This window comes from Chelonoidis abingdonii, chromosome 2, assembly GCF_003597395.2.
Source record: "Chelonoidis abingdonii isolate Lonesome George chromosome 2, CheloAbing_2.0, whole genome shotgun sequence".
Taxonomy (NCBI): Eukaryota; Metazoa; Chordata; order Testudines; family Testudinidae; genus Chelonoidis; species Chelonoidis abingdonii.
The window spans coordinates 104,982,110-105,002,923 of record NC_133770.1 but is presented as its reverse complement, the minus strand read 5'-3'; the positions used below and the strand labels follow the sequence as shown (position 1 = coordinate 105,002,923).

At 40.5% G+C, this 20,814-nt stretch overlaps 1 protein-coding gene across 1 annotated transcript in view; it reads right to left on the bottom strand.

The window, feature by feature from the left end:
* RAMP3 (receptor activity modifying protein 3) overlaps window positions 1–20,814 on the bottom strand; it is a 116,686-nt gene that overhangs the window by 75,727 nt on the left and 20,145 nt on the right. The window contains exons 2-3 of the mRNA XM_032771131.2: window positions 10,713–10,742; window positions 6,919–7,051 (exon numbers count right to left, since the gene is read on the bottom strand). Coding sequence (XP_032627022.1) covers window positions 6,919–7,051; window positions 10,713–10,742 — 163 coding nt within the window. The remainder of the gene's footprint in view (window positions 1–6,918; window positions 7,052–10,712; window positions 10,743–20,814) is intronic.

The window sequence follows — 20,814 nt, the reverse complement described above, 5'->3', positions numbered from 1 at the left end:
CAAATACTCTTAAAACAATGCTGCCTCTGTATTAACATTTTATCTCTCTGTGTTTTTTTAGAAGTGACCTTGAGTACTGCTCCAGCAACACAGACTTCTGAAAGACTGCGAACTTAAGAAAAAACCAAGGAAATCCAAGGAAGACATGTTGAAAGCAGTCATGAATCTGTATTCCACAGAAAATAAGAAGTTACAACAGTGAGGGAGAAACAGAGCTTAAAAAGGAGGAGCAGCCAAGAGAACACAGATCAGCTGCTAAGCCTCATGGAACGCCCACACAGACCTCATGCAGTCAATGGTAGACATGTAGCAGACACTACCGTGGCTGCCTCACCCGATCCCAAAACTCAACCCATTGTGCCCCACTGTTTCCTCAAAACACCTTCTCCAGCATCCTGGTTCTTACACCCCACCTGCCCCACACCAATACGTTCACCTCACAGCCCTGAACTACGACCCTTACCCTATGCACTCAACCCCATCACATGCAGCATATTAATCTCAAGTGCAGCAGTCAGTGCAGAGCCTCAAGGAAGAACATATTCAAACCTGTGACTGTACTGCTCATCACCGTACCCCTTCCTGTTTATGTACTGTATTTTTAATACAAGGATTTATTGTCTTTTACAACAGTTTTATTTTTACAGAAGTTAAACATACTGTACCACAAGTGAAAAATAGGACTGCAAATAATTGCAACCACTGCAGGTAACTGCTGTGGGCACTGCACTTAACTGCTGTGGAAGGCCCAACATTACTGCCTCAATGTTGGCACTTTCAGCTCAAAGTGCTCCTTTAAGGCATCCCTAATCCTTGAGCACTGTGCTGGGCCTCTCTAGTAGCCCAGACTGCTATAGCCAGCGCTTCTCCAGTGACAGGCAGCTCTCAGTTCGTGTCCTTGCACTGCAGGGTTGGGCGAGCTCGCACACAGTCCCATGAAAGTGGCTTTTCTCATCCTAAAGTTTCTGCAACCACTGCTCGTCATCCAGACTTGCATGACAATGTGATCCACCACTCAGTGCTTGTTTCCCGAGCCAAAGGCGGCGTTCCACGGTGCTGAGCACGTCCGTTTACTGCACAAGCAATTTATGTCAGGCGCATCAGGAGAATCTATTTCATCATCGCTCTCACTGTCACTCTGGAGCATAAGGAATAGCTCCACTGCAACGTGATGTGTGCAACATTCCAGCAATGTCCTCAGCAGCTTGGGCTCCATTTCTCTCTGAATCAGCGCCAGACTCACAATGCACAATACCGCGCTGAAAAGGGAAGCGATGCACCACGGGTGGTTGGAACAGGAAGCGGAATGACCTGCACCTTCCGTCCCCTTCCCACAACCCACAGCGACAAATGGGATAGTGCTCTGTTGGGATAGCTGCCCACAATGCACCACTCACAACAGCGCTGCAACTGGTGCAAGTGTGGCCACACTGCAGCGCTGGTCGCTGTCAGTGTGGACACACTGCAGCGCTGGCCGTACACAGCTGTACGACCACAGCTGTAACTACCAGCGCTGCAAAACTGTGAGTGTAGCCATGGCCTGACAGAAGACTTTGGGTCATAATTAAGACAAAGCAAATTAAAGCCACCCTAATCTGCTTAGATACATTTTGGACAAGCAGTAAATGTAATAATTGCTACGTCACCTTGTCACAACACTGTGCATAACTATTTACCATGAAGACACAAAATTACTTCACAAGCCAACCGAGGTAGGCCAAAAAATCAGAGCCCCAAATACAAACACCCTCAAACTTTTGATAGCGATCCAAATTTTGCAAGCTCAGGGCCATTCTTACAAGCAAAGGTTTGTTGTTACGGAATGTGCAATGCAGCATTTGCTCTACCCCTTTCAACATCCCTACACACACACACAAAAGTCTCCTCTGACTTTGGATTTACATTAGTTTCATTCCACTGATTGCTGTGCAATGACTCATTTTTATCATTAGAAATGAGATCTGAAATCAGGCCTTGCTAGATATTGCAGGCTTATCAGCAAAATATTTGATCTACAAGAGACCATCACCAAAAATGCCATTTCTTCACAAGTTTATCCTATGTATCTTCACTCCAAATAAAAAATTGAGTATCATAACTTTCTCATCATCCAAGATTTTTCTGTCAGATGAGCTAGAGAGGGGACAACACTTAATTTATAGTTCATGGTGTTTTTTTTATACCCTATGAAGTGAGGTCAAAGCATCGTATCATTCCTCCAGCTACCGGTTAAATTGCTAAAGTTGAAACTGAGTTTGCTATTTCCTCCATGCAATGAAACTTTAAGGAGAGCATACAGTTTTCACAAGAAATTGCCAATAAATATTTTATCCATCCAATGTGTTTTTAAATGAAGTTTTTTTTCCCTTTGTCTTTCTGTTGCTCATATTTGAAATTCTTTCTTAGAGAGTGTTTTCTTTTTTTTTTTACAGTATAATTCCTCCCTGCATATAGTATCATTTTACATTGCAAAAGATTGATACTTTTCTCCCACTGTGTTGATTATTCAATTAAAATGAATACAGCTGTTCAGCAAGGGTGGTTTGTCAGACAAAATTAATCTTTGTACACAAACATAATTGATCTGATATTGGAAAGATATATGATGTGATAGGAAAAGAGGTTTTCTATGCCTACTGAAAGTCAGTGAGAATTGGAAGCCTGAGTCTCCTTGGTGCCTTCTAAAATCTCTCCCATGAATATTTTAACAGCTCTAGCAAAGTCAGCAGAGGAAACCCGTTGATCCTCCATAAACAGTGCCAGATTCTGATCCCTTTACTCATGTTGAGTAGCACTTAGTTCTGCAAGTAGTCCCATAAATTTAAGATATTACTCAACATGAGGTTGTCAGAATCTGATTCAAAGTAGTTTATTTCCCCCAGAAGATCATAACATAGTTATAGTGCAGATCATACCCTTGCGCGGGAGAGGGCAGAATGACATGAAAGATGAAAAAATGGCCTGTCTGATGAGTTAAAATGTTAAATTATGGCTCCACACCTTATTTTAAATTCCTTTTTACAAACATATGTCAGGATCTTGATTCCAACACTATGCTTTTTTTCCACACATACACTTCTCCCATGGGGGTGTCAATGAGATTGCTGCCCAGGTGGGAAGAGGAAAATATTAGAGAAGGAAATAGATACATCAAGTGCATGAATTTGCCCTTAATGTGTTGCTTTTTGTAGCATGAAGGTATACTCTTATGATAAAATCGGTATTACTGCAAAGTGCTAAACATCTCTGCAATATCTCCATTCAGAAGAGACCTTATTTAGAAACTGTGCAATTAAGATATAAATCAAAACAGATACTTCCTTACCAAAGTGCATTATCTGTATTAGTGGCAATGCTTAAGCTCCAGAACTTCAAGTTGCAAAACACACTAATCCATAATGATGATACCCATACTGTGATCCCAGCAAACTAAGCTAACTTCCCATTATTGTGATGGGAACAAGAAGAGACCAAGATCTCCAACGTGTCAGACTACCCAATATCATATCTTTTCAATACTTGTCCAAGGACATGTCCAAGGTTACACCATAAAGATACATTCTCCCAAGTTTTCCTTGGAAGGAGACAAGAATTCCTCTGTGTATTTAAGACACTTTTCTTCCTGCCTGTTTAATGGGGGAAGGACAACTAAATTCAAATCACAGTTACTTCTATTGCCTTACAAGCAACTTATCGCCTTCTGTCTCTCCACTGAGAAGACCTGCTCTTTCACAGCTTCCACAGGTTTGGCTTCCTCAGGCAAAGGAGCACTTGAACAGTTTCACATCCTCAACATTTTTCAGAATAAATGCCAACTCAGTGGAATGCTTATTCCTTTATTTTTCTCTTCCTTTTTCCTATTTTTAAATCTTTTAAATCTTTCAGATGAGCAGAAAATATAGTGCAGCCATCCAACTGTGTAGTTGTCACAGAATGACTGACTATTTTTAGACTGAGTGCACAGCATGCAGTTTTAGATTCATAGCGTAAAACATTGAGAGTTGGAAGGGGATGGAGAGAGTGTAGGGAAGTCAAACAACAAGTTATCAGAACTCATCAGGCTCTCAGCTCCTCCACGCAGGCATGTCTACTGCCTAGTCCTAGAGAAGAAAGCTATATGGAGTCATCATTTTCAAGTGTCAACATAGTGTAGGGATAATTAGACAACCAGTTGGCAATGCTGGTCACACTGCTAACGTGTATCAAATGCAGCCCTCCAAATACAATACATATGGGCCTCTGGAGTTGGAGAAACAAGTTTCTTCATTAAGTGAGAAACCCAGCCCTCACCTCCATACTACCATGGTCCCACAATAGGAAAACCAGTGAGAGATTCTGATGCACTGAGGGGAAGGAGGAAGTGGCTCTGGACTAAGTGAATGGTACAGTGGGAGTGCATCCCCCTTACATAGCATATAGCCCATCTTATAGTGACACCCTACCTCGCCTTAGGAGAATGTGTGGGTAGGACATATATAGAGGGGAGGAGTGGCGCCAGAAGATCTGCTGCTTTGTTGATCCCTCTTGCTGCTGAAAAGGGATCACATAGGGCTGTGTAGGCTACCCCAGGCACTAGATGGGAGTAGGCTTTTTGCAGTCATTCCACAACCTGGAGCAAGTCGATTCCTCCTCCTGCTCCACTCACCTCCCACACATGTGCCCAGTCCAGCTATATGGATCTGGTCTTAGGACAGGAGAGCAACTACATTAGAAAAAACTGGATGGAGCCAGAAGTGGAATGCTTTAATTCTACACACGTCTGGAACATAAGCAAGAGGATAAGAAGTTGAGTGGCAGAGGCATGTTCCCTCTTGCTCCTTCCTCCCACCAGTGATTTTACCCAGCCCCTAAAAGTTGAAGGAAAGTATGTATTTTAAAAAGTGACCTTTAGAATGACCCTGTGCACGCAAAGACAAGGACTAACAGAAGATGGTATCTAGGTGGTTAATATGCTGCCAGATCACGTAACATTTTAACTCACTTTGAGGTTTCAGTGGGGGTCAGGATACAAATGCCCAGGAAGCCCCAAAGTGTCACTTGGCAAGCTGCTGCAGTAGGACACAGAAAAGAAGCTGCATTTTATCAGATAGCTTATCTACTGGTGACCAGAGAGGCAGGGGAAAAAACTATGCTGCTCTCTCCAAGCCCCACAGATGACTTGTCATGGGCGGCGGGGAGTGGATCAGGGACCATTTGAGAAGAGAACATGCTACCATAAGTGACCAGAAAATCAGAGTAAGAAGAGATTGAAACTGATCTCAGACCTGGGGAAAATGTTCCATTTTCTTACTTTGCTGGAACTAGTTCACCTGAACCTCATTTTCAGAGGTGCTGAGCCCTGACAGCTCCCATCCATTTCAATTGGCCTTGTGGATAGCCAGCACTTCTGAAAACCATGTTCAACATTACATGAACACATCTACTCCCAAGGGACATCACAATGACAGGGCACATTGGGTGGAGACACCTGGCATAGGAAAACAAACCCAGGACCCAACAGGGGAGAGGCCACGCCTAGCAGCAGGCACCAGGAGGAAGGCTTGAGTCCCACCTTGGGGCAGGGGCTACACAAACAAATGACAGCATGAAATATTGCTGTCAATAAAGAAAATGGAGTAGCTGTACTTGAAAATACACCTTGCATTAGTAATTTAATGAGAAAACTATGGCTTTAGAGAACATTTGCCTTAAATATGTTGAACTCTGGATTCACTATAGATACAATAAGACAGTTGACTATGTTAAATCAACATCAGCAATGAGGAGAATATTGACTAACCTCTATTAATATGTTTTAGAGTAGGTGCTCTCCAAGTCAGAGACTGTGCCTCATTTTGCCTTTGTGTGGCTATAAGCCAATTTGAGCACACATACCCCTCACCCACGTAGGTGGTGCAGGCTACATTTCCATACACACACACCAGGAGCAGGGAGAAACTAGAAGGTAGATTGTAAATCTGTGTCACAATCAGTTTCCTGGACTGCTCCTGGGGCAGGGTAGCCACAGTTTAGACCTATGCAATAGAGAATCAAGAACATGGGGTTTCAGTGTTAGAAACTGTATCTAGAACATAAGTAATTTATAAATATTACAGATATGGTACATCTGCTTTCAGCAGGTACCAGATAATGTATCCACTAAGTGCTGAATATAAATCTCAGATAACCACAGGGAGTGGTGTGAGGTGGACTGCATCAGATGAGAATGGTAATGGAGATGCCAGTTTATGTAGCCATTTTTCATACTACTTTGTTGCTGCAATAAAAAAAGAGTCAAATCCAGCAGTTTTTACTCAGGCAGAACTCTAATTAACTTCAATGTGTCATTAATATTTTCTTTTGATTTCAGTGCAAGTTTTGCCTCAATACTCCCATCAAATTTTGCAGGATTTGGCCCCAGATTTGTGAGAGTTTGAATCCAACACAACAAAGAAATTGATGTCCAAATTGATTCTAGTGGGGAATCACCACATCCTTGGTATTTATAGAGCTGCTCCTGACACTTGATGCAATTGACTTTTTAAAAGGTTGACACCCTTAAATGTAAATCAGGTGTCAGCAACCTCTGGCATGAGGCTCGCCTGGGTAAAGCACCCTGGTGGGCCGGGCCAGTTTGTTTACCTGCCGCGTTGGCAGGTTTGGCTGACTGCAGCTCCCACTGGCCGCTGTTCACCGTCCTAGGCCAATGGGGGCGGCAAGAAGCGGCACGGGCGAGGGGTGTGCTGGCCGTGGCTTCCCTTCACCCCTATTGGCCTGGGACGGCGAACAGCAGCCAGTGGGAGCTGCAGTCGCCCAAACCTTTCAACACGGCAGGTAAACAAACTGGCCCAGCCCGCTAGGGTGCTTACCCTGGCGAGTCACGTGCCAGAGGTTGCTGATCCCTGCGATAAATAATAAAGACAAAAGCATGAAACTTACGGGATAAATTCTGTTAGGTTGCACCATTTTTTAGAGTCCACTTTCTTCATCATCTCTTCAAAGGATTTTCCACATCTGGGCAACTTTTCTAACATGAGCGATTCATTGCAGACGATCACTTGTTGATGTGCACCTAGAACAAGTCAGAGAGCACTTTAAATCCCAAGACACTGGTAATGGTAGGAATATGAATGTAGAATTATTTTCTGCACATCTCTTAGCACTTACAAGATATCACCCCTTCTATTCAAGCATCTCCGTGGACTTTACAGACATTGATGAATTTAACTTTACACACTACCACTTCAGATTGTTATTTATTCCATTTTGTAAATGAGGAAAATGAGCACAAAGAAATTTAGGACCAAATTCAGATCTAGTGTAAGATGGTGTGATGAAGTCCCTCAGAACACATAAAAAGTCTGTGCTAGAACCAAGAATAGAATCCAAGTGTTCTGGCTAAAAGTCCTACACTTTATCCAAAAAAAATCCTTCTTAGTTTATCTATAATGCAGTAGATATTAAGTTAAAATAGAAAATGTTTTTATATGTCAAACCTTTAATACTCTAGATATGTCAAACTATTTTATTAAGGAATAGGTTAGAACTACAGTGACTGGGCAGACAAAGGCAGCAGTAACTGTGCTCATGATAACTCACAAAACCCTAAAAATTAGAAACCTTTTATACTGAGAGGAAGAATTTTGTCCACAACACTTGGATTCAGATCTTGGAAAAGTACCATGAGATCTGCAGTTTCCAGCTGCTGCTAGAGATGGACAGTAAAGCCTCATATGGAAGTACTACAACAAAATAGTGCAATATACTCCCTTCCCCACCAACTTGTGTAGAACGATTGGAATAATTAAATACAAAAAGTAATAAATAATAATTTAAGTGCAGTATCATCACTGAATGTGAGCCTAAATCCTGGTGTGGGATTTGAACTCACGCATGTCCTTCAAGGCTAGAGGTAGCCAGCTGTGCCACATTACCATATATTGCATTGTCTTGAGAAGCCCAGCATAGAGGGAACTATCCTGTTGCATTTATGATTGTATAGTATTTCTAAGCCTTATTAGTGAAAACAAAATGGAGTGATTGACCACATAGATTTGCTTTGGGTCAGAGTATAGATTAGAAAAGAATTTGGCAGGCTATAACATATTAAACTTAACTGTTTTGCTGTAGCTATAAAATAATATTTTTAATACCAGGACTGTTTGCACATCTCATCTACAAAGGACTTTAAAATCAGTTGTCACTAATAAAAGACTGAGTAGAAGCAGCTCTAGGGTGCGGTAGAAGACTCTGCTCCTCATGGGACTGGCTTAGAGAGATTGGCTAGCATTAGCTGACACTCATGTTATAAACACACAGCCATGAAGAAAAGAAAATAGTTAACATGGGCTTCCACTTGTGGCAAGCCCTAAAACACCTTTGGGCCGGCAGTGTTTAGGAATGTGATCTGTAAATAGGCTATTATGTATGAGAGCACTTCCACCCTGTAGAATCTCAGGAGTTTGACATGCCAAGGCCTTCAGAGCATTAGACAAGTCTCTGAGTGAGGACAGGGGTTTACTAGCTGTCAAGGTTCCAGGAGACCTATGAGGCAGGTTGGCTGCGGCTACCCAGTAGGAGCGAAGGCCGACAGTTCTGCAGGAACATGGAATCAGACTGATAGAGGCCTACATGACTGGCAAGTGGATGCAAGTAGGGCTTGTGCTACAGAACCCAGTTTATTTGTATGAAAGAAGCCCAAGGGAAGGGCTAGCCAGTTGTTGGAGGAAAGTCAAGACTCACAGTCCTGAGAAGAGACTGTGTTGTTCTGCTTACACCCCAGAAAAGAGAGGATTCTTATTTGGATCTAGTCTGTAGATCAGGAAGTGGAAGACTTTTACACTTGTGCCTTTTTCCTTCTGCAGCCAGAAAAAGGAGAACTTTAATTTGGACCCTGTTTACATCACAGGAAGGGGAGGAAACCTTTGCTTTCTCTTCATTATTGAGTTACATTTTGGGAATGGGCTCCTTTCTGTGGTAGGAAGAACCTGCCACCTTGCTCCAGAGAGATGGATTGTCTGTCTGTGATTTCAGAGAACCTGCACACCTGCTTTCCTCTGTGGAAAAACTCTTTACTGCCGCTTAACCAGGAGCTTCTTTAAGGCTGCCACTAGTTTGGATTTTTCAAATCTCTTTCATCTACAGTTATTTCAATTAACATTTACTATAATAACAGCAAATGTTAAGAATCTGGGCCTGTCACTAAGGATGTTTTACCACCAAGTCCAGGTGCTTTTTTAATTGAATAAAAATAAACAAATAAATAAAATTAAAAAAAAAACAAAACCCCACAACCTTGTATTACAATCTTAGCTGCTGTGTCAGACAGGAACCCTACTAAATGAGAATGGCATGGTTATTGGGAGTCTTCAGTTGTTGGGACTTTGATCATGGATCCTTCTGTAACAATGCATATAGTTTAGAGTCTTAAGACTCAGGTAAACAGACTGATTTTAGCTAAAATGGGGCTGTACTTAATTACAAAAAGGAATATCTTCACTGAGAATGAAAAGTATATTTGTGTAACCCCCTAGTGTATGTTACAGGTCCCCCATCCATAGATGATAGGTGTTTCTTACAGTAGAAGCTAGAGATATTGGTTCTTTAGCTCAAGTTGTAGCAGATCATTTTTTTAGCTCTAGAGGTACCTTGTGCAGTCCCAAGTGTGTCAGCCAAGATGGTAGCGTTACATTTTCTCACAGCACTGCATTGCTTTCCAAGCACTTTCAAACAGTGACAGCACTGTCATTCCTATCCTACTTCTTTCACCACCTTCAGTTGTCAAAGAAAGATTCCTGAGGCTAAGGTTTTGTCTGCATTAGAAAAATTCAAACCCATAATTTATCACTGGTGGTAGTTATTGTAGAAGCTGTGAAGCTGAGTTTAGGATTTTTACTATTTTGTCATATAATTCTGCTCTGATTGGGGTTAGACAGAATGGTGGTAACAAATGCCTGAGCCCTGTCTACACGAGTATTTTCACTTTTCCAGCCATCTGTGGAGCAGCACTGGTGGTAAATTGTGCATCAGAATTTTGCTAATGTTGATGAACACTAGCCCTGAGCAAATTCAAAAATTGATGTGACAATATGCGTCTGGCAACCAGAGATCAGCAGTGATGTGTTCACTACATCTTTGGGGTGGAAGAGTGCTAGAGGTAGTGTATTCTAAGTGGGGGGGAGTCTAATTTGAAAGATAATTCATTTTTTGATGAGATAAAACCTAAATTTGTTGATTTTTAGGCCACAATACAAAATCTAGCTATTTACTCAGATTCTAAGTGGGCTCCTTTTTTCTTTTTCGTAGACTTGGATTTTTTGTGGGCTTTGTTCAAAGATTAAATATTTTTACTTGTGTGATTTAAAGAAAATATAAATAGAGCCTGATGAGTGCATATCTTCTAAAACTAAAGGAACACAACTTATGAGAGAATCTGATCACACAGTCATTTCAGTCTGATTCCCTGACCACAGCTTTTTGATTCTTAAGTTTCTTAGATAAATCAGACCCAAAGGATATTTTTAAGTTTTCCCATCACTATCTAGACTGGTTAAAGACTAGGACATATTGAAAAACCCCCAGATATATTCCAAATTAAAAGCAAACTGCTAATGGACAAAAGTCTCTAGAGTTGACTAGTTGAACCTTCTTATGTTGTGCTTTTGTGTGTGTGTGTTTTTAAAGGGCTCTCATTAACAAAAAAGTAATATATGTTTGAACTTTAAAAAGCTCACCTGTAAATCCAAGTGTCATTAGGCCATTAACTAGAAGGAAAAAAAAAAAAAAGAAGAGACTGATTAGAATTTCTTGGTTTTATTCCAGCATGATGAAAATTTGTGTCATATTGGATCTAATACGTAAGTAATCTTGACCACAGTTAATGATTCAACAGAACATTCCAAGTCACACTACATGCCCTAAGTACCGGCATAAGGGTTTATTTTGATTAGAAGTGGGAAGATTAACATTTGCTCAACATTTATTTAAAAAGAATTGCCTCTTATCTGTCTTTTAATCTACACAAATCATACAGGCTTTTTAGGGAACTAAGTGAGTAACTTCATGCAGATGGCTGCTCTCATTTACACCCTGTGCAATGCCACTGAAGTCAACTAGATTGCACAGTGTGGGAGGTCCAAATATGGCTCAAATTGCATAGATACAAATTCTATCTTAGTTGATATATGCCCAAACCCCAGTCCATTCAATGAGAATTGTTGTGAACCCATATCTAAGAAGAATTCAGCCTCTACTATGGAATAAACTTTTATTATGGACAAATACAAACCTCTATTGGACAAGAATTTACTAGAATTCTGCAGAACAGGAATGCAAGTATCAGGATGCTTTGATAGCATAAGGATGTGAGCTTCAACTATACACCTAATAGTTGTATCTATTTAGTAAAAGAGTACATATTTTTCAAGTCTGTCAATATAATGGTAAATGTAGTGGATTCCTCACCAACTTTTTAAAATCTACATTTTAAAATGTGCTTTATCAATTGCAGGCAACTCTGTTGTGAGATTAAGTAAACATTTTCTGGGGAGGATAAAACTACCCACTCCCAAGCAACCAAAGTTTTGATGTATAACCACAAGTTCACCCCTACAATTCCTGATTTCCTTCGAAAATCTTACATTACACTTCTTTATAAATTTCTATCAAGGATCTCCAAATATTTTGCAGTCATGAGTGAAGTATTCCTCACGTTACCATTGCTAGGTAAGTCAGAACTTAGCTTACCATAAGAAAACAGGTAAAGGAGGTAAGAATTTATCCACATTTTACATGTGGGATAACAAGAGCAGAGAGAGGTTAAGAGACTTTCTCGGTGTCATATAGGGCTGTGGCAAAGTCAGCAATGGAACACAGGTCCTGGCTCTCAATCTCATGTTTTAAACACAAGAGCATCAGTCAAATGAAAAGAAACTTGAATAGCAATTTTGATCTCACCAAAAGAAAGTAATATGGGAAGCCCTACAAGATAGATAGTTTTTGTGCCTATTCTCAAGCAAAAGAGTCTGAAAACATTCACGTAAGACCCCAAACCTCCAAACCTTTTCAAGTTCACCCTTTATTGACTTAGCAGCATCATGTATGCCTCTCTTGACAAAAATTTAATTAGGAGACCATAACGAGAGACACGATTGACAATTTTCTTGTGATTGAACATCATGTCATTCTTTTAGGAAGGGCTGAGTCCAGTATTCCACTTTAAAAAAACCTACTAATTAATTGACTATTAAATTCATTTTGATAATAGATACAGCTACGAGTAAAGTGTAGTTACAGTGTTGAAAGACCCTGTTGTATTTCACTAGTAAATGATCATGAAGATACATTCACAAACATTCTTAATTGAACCAATAGTTAAAAAAGAGGGTAAGGCTGAACACACCAACTGGCTGCTGGTTTAATCACAGCTGCCACTAAGTTTTATTTTCTACATATATAAATAGAAGCTACAGTGGTTACCAGTAAACACGTCAGAAATTGGAGGCTAAGGGGGTCAATCTGTTTGGAATTGGAGATGGGGCTAAAGCTACAGGACAGATGGGGTGGGAAGTGGCAGCGTAACCATCTCTACTGATAGTCATAGCATCTCTTTGCATCAGGAGTCAATACTGCACTTATCTGCAGCTCCAGTGCCCCCTTTTTAAAAAGCAACTTAAAAATACAAAAATAAATAACATTTGCAGGGATCTCACACATGCACACAGATAAGACCAGGCACTAGTGCAAGATCCTCTTTGGTCGTGCCACCTGGGGTCATGGCAGTGGGGCAGCAATTAGCTACTTCCTCTGTGCTGCATAGGCTCATCCTTTGTCTGTGTTCTGTGGCCCAGTCCTCTAGGTAAGATGATTCTTCAGCCTCATTCCCTCCTGAGATATCAAAAGTCCAACATCACAAGCTCCAATCAGCCATCAACAAAAAGAGCCTTGTGCCCCTCCCTAGGGCTATATTAAGATCCCCTTACTTCTTTCACAGTCCTCCCTCAGGACTTTCCTTACAAGAGCTTCTCTTGCTCCCTGCAGAAGAATTCTGACTCCTCTATAATCTCCCCTTCAACTGAGCTCCCTTAGACTCCTTATAAGGCCCAGGTATCTAATGGATTATTACCTAGTTCCACCCTCTCCGGCCAGGAGACAATCAGTCAATCACCCCACAGTTTCAGAATTGAGGATTTTTTCCCCCTTCTCGAGCAAATGATGGGAGAAACCTGATCACAGGCAGGTTTGGAGATGCTCAAGTGTTGTAAAAGAAAAATGACAGGGGAAGGAGACAGGAGAAATTAATAAGCAATAAGGAAAGAAGTGTTCTTTTATTACCATACATTTAAAAATCGTTCGCATCGAGGCTTTGTTTTCACTGCCAAAAAAAGGGTGTGTTTTTACTGTGTGATGAGTGATGTGCATCCTACTGTAAAATCCTAGTGCAGAGAAGGCACTATAGTTTTTACAATGATGTAGGTGAGGTCAACACTAGATCCCACCTCCCCACCCCACAATTGGCCTTCCCTATTTACCTCATAGTAAAACTACTTGAGTGCCTTATCTTTACTAGGGTTTTACAGCGGGGCAGCTAATGCACATGGTAAAAACACGTCTTTCTGGCAGGGAAGGCATACCCCCAGCATGAGATCCTATTCTCAGAGCTGCACCATGAACTTTTATTGCACACATTGCACTCTGATCTTGGGCCCACAATTCCTACTGATGTCGATATGAGTTTTACACTGGGATGTAGGGCAATACAGAAAGTAACAGCGTGGACTCACAAGAGGAGAATTTTTGCCCTATAATCGTGAAAGTGAGGCTATAATCACTGGGTCCTGGTGACATTGACAAATTGCTCATGGTTCATTCTTACAATTTATGCTATCACTAGAACTCCTTCACGGGAGTGTGGTTTTATTATGTATTGGCTTTTTTCCCCACAGTATTGGGAATTGTACCTCAATTGCCATATAAATTTAAAATAGCATTTGGACGCTCTAATGTCAATATCTACTAAAGGTGCCCCAAAACACTTTTCAATAATGAACATCATACCTTTTGAAAGCTCATAACAGAGAATATTATTCTGATATTTCCCTCTTGCCTAAATATTTCTTCAGGAAGCTGCAATTTCTGTCAAGACTCGATGATTTTAGAGAATTACATATTTCCCAAAGGATGTGTTAAGTACCTCTTGTTTTATTTGGCTTGCATATGAAGTTCTTTCCTCAATAAAGGTAGCATTGGAATACCCTGTATAATGTGTTCTATGGCATATCTACACTAGTCTTCAAAATTTGTCTTTGCCACTCCAAAAAATTACTCTCTCTTCAATCCCTTCAATTTCTCATTAACTGAAGGACAGAAGCAATTTTATTTCCCTATTCTTCTGTTACCACAGAAGTTTTAATACATTGCCATAACTTCTTATATTTATTCCATTTTAATTCCCAAAAGATTCCAAAGCATTTGACAAGCACTGATGCAAACATATTCTATACACAAGTGAACTTTAGAAACCAGTGAAATCCCTTTATTCACTACTGAAATGCAGCTACATCTGGACTGAAACCTAGCAATGTAATATTGCACAACAGAACTAGTATAGGACTAGATGTGAAGAATATTGTACTCAGTTGAAACTAGAGATGGACATCAGGTAGGCAGAATATAATTACCCAATTGGTATTTGGACAGGATAGGGAGATTAATATCTCTACTCTTACAAAAAGTGCCAATGGATGTTTAATGAAGACCCTTTGTTTTCTTTTTAAAGACAGCAATCCACCACCAATGATTTCCCCTTAACAGCATGCTGGGGGGCTGGATCAATGTTGCCTTAGAGGTGTAAATGACTCCTACTAAATCACCCTCTGACACTTCCCAAAGAACCCATAACTTCCCTGGTGCCGTCCTATCCAAGTACTGGCCTAGCACCACGTAGTTTGTAAGAACAAGCAGGATTACAGTTTCAACTGACATGGTTACAGGCCAAAAGTTATTTCTGATTTGTAAGACATAAGCTATGATACAGTGTTACAAAATTCTGTTGCTACCCCTCTATAATATATATAATATACCATTAGCCACATAATATCTTAATGCTAAATGCTCAGAAGACTGGCCTTACATTAACAAGCAGGTATGCAGCATGCCGTCTATTTAAATTTTTGTAAGTAATTAAACATTAAATTTATCTCTTGAGCATTTAGTGTTCAATATACAAAACTTAGTTATCTATCCTCTTACTTAAAAGTACATAGATTCTTAGATTGCAAGGCCAGCAGGGACCATTGTGATCAACTAGTCTGACCTCCTGTAGAACACAGTCCATAGAACTTCCCCAAAATAATTCTTAGAATGTATCCTTTAGAAAAACATCCAATCTGGATTTTAAAATGGTCAGTCATGAAGAATGCACCACAACTCTTGATAAGTTGTTCCACTGGTTAATTACTCTGACCTTTAAAAATGTACACCTCGTTTCATGAATTTTTCCAGCTTCAACTTCCAGCTATTGGACCAGCTTATACTTTCTCTGCTAGACTGAAGAACTCATATTAAATATTTGTTCCCCATATAGGTACTTATAGACTGTAATCAAGTCACTCCTTAACATTCTCTTTGCTAAACTAAATAGATTAAGCTCCCTGAGTCCATCACTCATCACTCAAATCTAATCTTTTAATCTGGAGGCTCATCTCTGAACCCTCCCCAATTTATCAACATCCTTCTTGAGTTGTGGATCCCAGAGCTAAACACAGTATTCCAGCAGCAGTAACACTACTGCCAAATACAGAGGTAAAATAACCTCTCTACTCATGCTTAAGAGTCCCCTGTTTATGCATCCAGGGATCACATTAGTCCTTCAGGGGTCACAGCATCACACTAGGAGCTCATGTTCAGCTGACTGTCCACCAGGACTCCCAAATCTTTTTCAGAGCCACTGCTTCCCAGGACAGCATCACCCAACCTGTAAATATGGTCTACATTCTTTGTTCCCAGATGTATACCATTACATTTAGTCATATTAAAAAGCATATTGTTTGCTTGGATCCCACTTACCAAGCTATCCAGATCACTCTGTATCACTGACCTGTCCTCTTCATTATTTACCACTCCCCTAATTTTTGTGTCATCTGCAAACTTTATCAGTGATGATTTTATTTTCTTCCAGGTCATCGATAAATATGTTAAATTATTTAAGGTTCTGGAAACACACCCATTAGAGATGATTCCGCATTTACAGTTACATGATGAGACCTCTCAGTTAGCCAGATTGTAATCCATTTAATGTGTGTGTAACAGGGTTCATGACCCACCCTTCTTCCTGGATCCCGCTTGCCCTCCCCAATAAGGCTCAGAGAGGCTTCAGGGTTGTGCGACACCCGTGTCTTTATTTACTTAACTTTGTCCCACCACCAGTGTACATCTATGTACAAGCTTTACAGGATTATTCTCCTCCTTTACAGGCAGAGTCAGCCTTCAGCTAGGAGGCCTCCCATTCCCTCCCTGACTGACTTCTCACAGGCTGCCCCCTGCCTTCTGGCTCCCTCCCAGCCTTTATAGCCCTTGGCTTGTCAGGCCAGCAGGTATTGCCAATCCTCAAGCCGGCATCAGGCCTTTTCCATCAGCCCCGATCTATCTCCCTGATTGGAGCTGACTGGGCAGGGGCTAATTAGGTGCTTTTGCTACAGCGTGCCATATTAATTTTACAGAGACAAATGAGCAAAGTAATATCTTGTATCGGACCAACTTCTGTTAATGAAATAGAAGCTTTTGAGCTCCACAGCACTCTTCTTCAGGTCTGGAAAAGGTACTCAGAGTGTCACAACTAAATACAAGGTGGAACAAATAGTTTAGCATAAGTAGTCAACACATATTCTCAGAGACCATTCAAGGTGAAGTGGCCTATTAACACCTTTCCAATCATAGGACATGAAAGAGGAGTTAGTGGGTTACAGGTTGTTGTAATAAGCCATTAATCCACTGTCTTTATTAAGACCATGATTTTTAGTGTCTAGCATAGTTATGAATTTAAGTTCCTAGGCTTGTCTTTTGAAGGTGTTGTGCAGATTGCCTTTGAAGACAAAGACTGAAAGGTCAGATATGAAGTGACAGTTTTGTGAAAAGTGTTTGCTCATCGATGATGCAGTGTTTGTCTTTTTTCATTTTTCCTGTGAGTTAATTCAAGAGTATGGTGATAGTCTGGTTTCACCCACATAGTTGTTATTGGGGCACTTAGTGAACTGGACAAGGTACATCCATGTGTAGGACCCATGGATCTTGAAAAAGGTGTTATGGGGGTATTGATCATCATAGTGTGTTGTGAAGATATGTCAGCTGGCTTTGCATCTGTTGTTCTGGCAGGGTCTGGCACCACTTTGAGTTGAAGTGGGGGTTGAGGAAAGATTTCTTTCACGATGTGGTCCTGGGACCCACATGACTACAACAATACTGCAAACAACAATGTTAATTGTATATCCTTCTAGTTTTTTTAACTAACCTGGTTTAAAAGGGGAGTGAAGGTAACTATAAAAAAATTTAAAACAATAAATAACAAACAGAAGAGAGGAGAAGTTAATAGTAGTAAATATAAATGAGAAGTTGTAGAAAATTGATAAGGAAAGCAAAGAGACACAAGGAGACATCTAAGGCCAGCAGAGTTAAGGACAATAAGACTGAGTTTTTAAAGTATATTAAGCACATAAAGAATCCTAGCAATGGTATTGGTCCATTACCAATTGGAAATGGTAGAATTATCAATCATCAACAGCTAAACCTCAATACAAGGATGATGTCTGCCAGGGGGAAAAGTCACTGATGAGACTTCAGATGGCTGAGGAGTCTTATTCATGCTTTACAGGTTTTTCCACATATGTGACAAGTTTATCTATAATAATGCAGAAAAGGCAGAAGTGTTCAATAAATATTTTTGTTCTGTACTGGGGAAAATATAGATGATGTAGTCAGATAATATAACACTATTTTCGTTCTACTAGTATCTCCAGAAGATATTAAACACCAACTACTAAAGTTATAATTTTTTAAATCAACAGGTCCAAATAACTTGCACCCAAGAGTTTTAAAGGACCTGCCTGAGGACCCCACTGGACCATTAATGTTGATTTTCAATAAGTCTTGGAACACTGGGAAAGTTTCAGGAGACTGGAAGAAAACTAATGTTGAGCCAATAGGTAAAAAGGATAAATGGGATGATCCAGGTAATTATAAGTCTGTTAGTCTGACATTGATCTTGAGAAAGATAATGGTGTGGGTGATACGGGACTTAATTAATAAAGAATTAAAGGGGAGGAATATAATTTTAATGCCAAAAAACATGGGTTTATGGAAAATAGATCCTGTCAAACTAACTTGTTATTTTTTTATGTTAGATTACAAGTTTGGTTGATAAAGGTAATAGCGCCTATGTAATATTCTTAGACTTCTGTAAGGTGTTTGAGTTAGTACTGCTCAACATTTTGATTAAAAAATTAGAATATAAAAATTTTAAGAAGGGATTTTTGAAAGCAGCAGCTCCTCAGCTGATGTAAATTGTCATGGTCCAATTGGCTTCAACTGAATTATGATGATTTTCACCAGCTGAGGATTTGCCCTGGTGCATCTTGGCTTAACTTGTAAATGAATCATATATGATGGGAAAATACAAACACCCAGATATTGAACAAAATTCATCCTGCAGCCTTTTGTGTCAAAGGCTGTGCCCATAGAGAATCATCCCAAGAGGAGAGACAGCAGTGTTTATACTTCTGCCCTCAGTGAGAGTTCTGCCAAAGAAAACAAACTTTATATCGTGACTGGACTCCACAGACACCCAACAGGCAGTGGCTATCCGGTGGATGCCTGAATTAATACATTTCCTGGGAGAACCTAGGAACATCTCCACCTCAGGCACTGCAGCCCACTTTCTGAGCTGCACTGGATGTCTGAAGGCCAGCCCTCCCTCCAGTGCAACCTGAGTTTCAGGCACTTTGCACCACTGTGAATGCCCTTTCTGACCTATTTCACACCACCCCAGGGTGTGGCCTGGGTTACACCAGCAGCTGAACATACACTGTGATTTTACAATGCTTTTCTGAGTCTAATTTTCATTTACCAACAACATTAAGATGTTAAGCTGTAAATGGAAATGAGGGACCTGAAAAGACTGAATCGTAATTTAGCAAAACCCTGCAAAATGGATTAGGCCTACAACCATAAACCTGCAAGATGTTAGAGAGAAAACTGGAACAGGCTCATGGAAGTGAAAATTGATGACTGACGTTTCCAACTCCCATTCAGACAACCTAGACACAGCTCACTAAAGAGAGTGACCTTTAGGGCTACTCATGAGCACTGTAATTACAAACGGATGTCACTGAGGAGCCAGGGAAAAGTAGCTTGGCCCTCATGTTAAAGAACATCTAAGGAGAAGGAATAAGCTGTGGAAGGTATAGGGGGTGGGGGAATCGACAGTAAAACAAATCGATTTTCTGTCTCTCTCACAAATGCTTCCCATTTATTTTAAGGGAACCGTGGCTTAGTGTTAAGCAGAGTGGCACGGCTGATCCTAGAGCAAAGCCCTTCCTCCCCTTCCCAAAGGAGTTCAAAAGTTGTACATTGTGATCTAGTTTTTCCAACCATGTCATTAAACAGCAACAGCTAGACTGGTCTTCAAAGCATCTGCTTGCAGCTCAGCTGTACTAGAAGGTGTGTTTGGAACAGCTAGAGGAAAAAAATCTTTCCCAGGCTACAAACAACTGTGTCCGTGTGTACTCACTCACAGCTGAGAATTTCAACAGTTTGCTCACGTCTAGGTGCCTGGTTCTAGTCGGGTCAGTAGTAACCAATATTTCATCACTGATCAGCTGTTTGATAGCCTATGGGGTCAGTACTGTTCCTACCACACACGTGTTCACAATCACATCACAGAAACATTAGCAACTGGCATCGTCTGCACCATCAGCAGAGAACAGACAATGAAGGCTAAGTTACCATCTGTAGATCTCTCCAGGTTAGGAGTGGAAAGGCACTGCCAAGCTTGTCCTGCTGTCGTCTATGTTGTACCTGTTCTGCGCCCATACAGAGAACTTCAACCTTCACAGCTGTCATTCTCACAGAATTCTTTTTTTTTTTTTACTTTAATTAGATTAATTTGAAAATTCAGTTCTTGTTCACCTTAGAGGATAAAGTGCTTTTTAAAATAACTTTTTGTAACATAGATCAAGCTCAGTGTGTAACAGCTCAGTTCAACAGCTGTGATGTTCAAAAGTCACTCATGATTAAGGGTGTGGAAATTAAGAACAGATACTACACTTGTATTTAATGGGCCCTGATTTTCAGAAAAAGCTGAGCACACACCCTTTGAAAATCGGACTCAAACTGTCCAAAGTTGGGCACCCAAAAACCGAGGCACCCAAAAATCACTAGTCACTTTGGAAAATCTTGATCGGGGAGATTGTGACTCTAGCTTAGTAGGGAGAGAAAATGGATGATCTCACAAGAATCAACATGTAACCTGAAGGGGCTGAAGCAATGAGAAACAAGCAACATGGGAAAGCCCACATGCAGGTAGCTTGCTGGCGCTTAAATAGAAACGACCGTCTTCTCAAGTCTTCATAAGAATTCAGAATTTCCTTTGCTGGAAAAACCCCAGTGTTTATACTAAAACCATTTGGTCTGGGCATTCATGTTTACAGTGTAACAATATCAAAAGTCATTCCCCACAATGTCTAACTAAATGCTCTTACTTCTGCCTAAACTTTAAATTGTTTTGCATGAAATGTGAACCAGTTTTCCTGAAAAATTTGGGAATCTGGCCCAAATTTGAAGGCT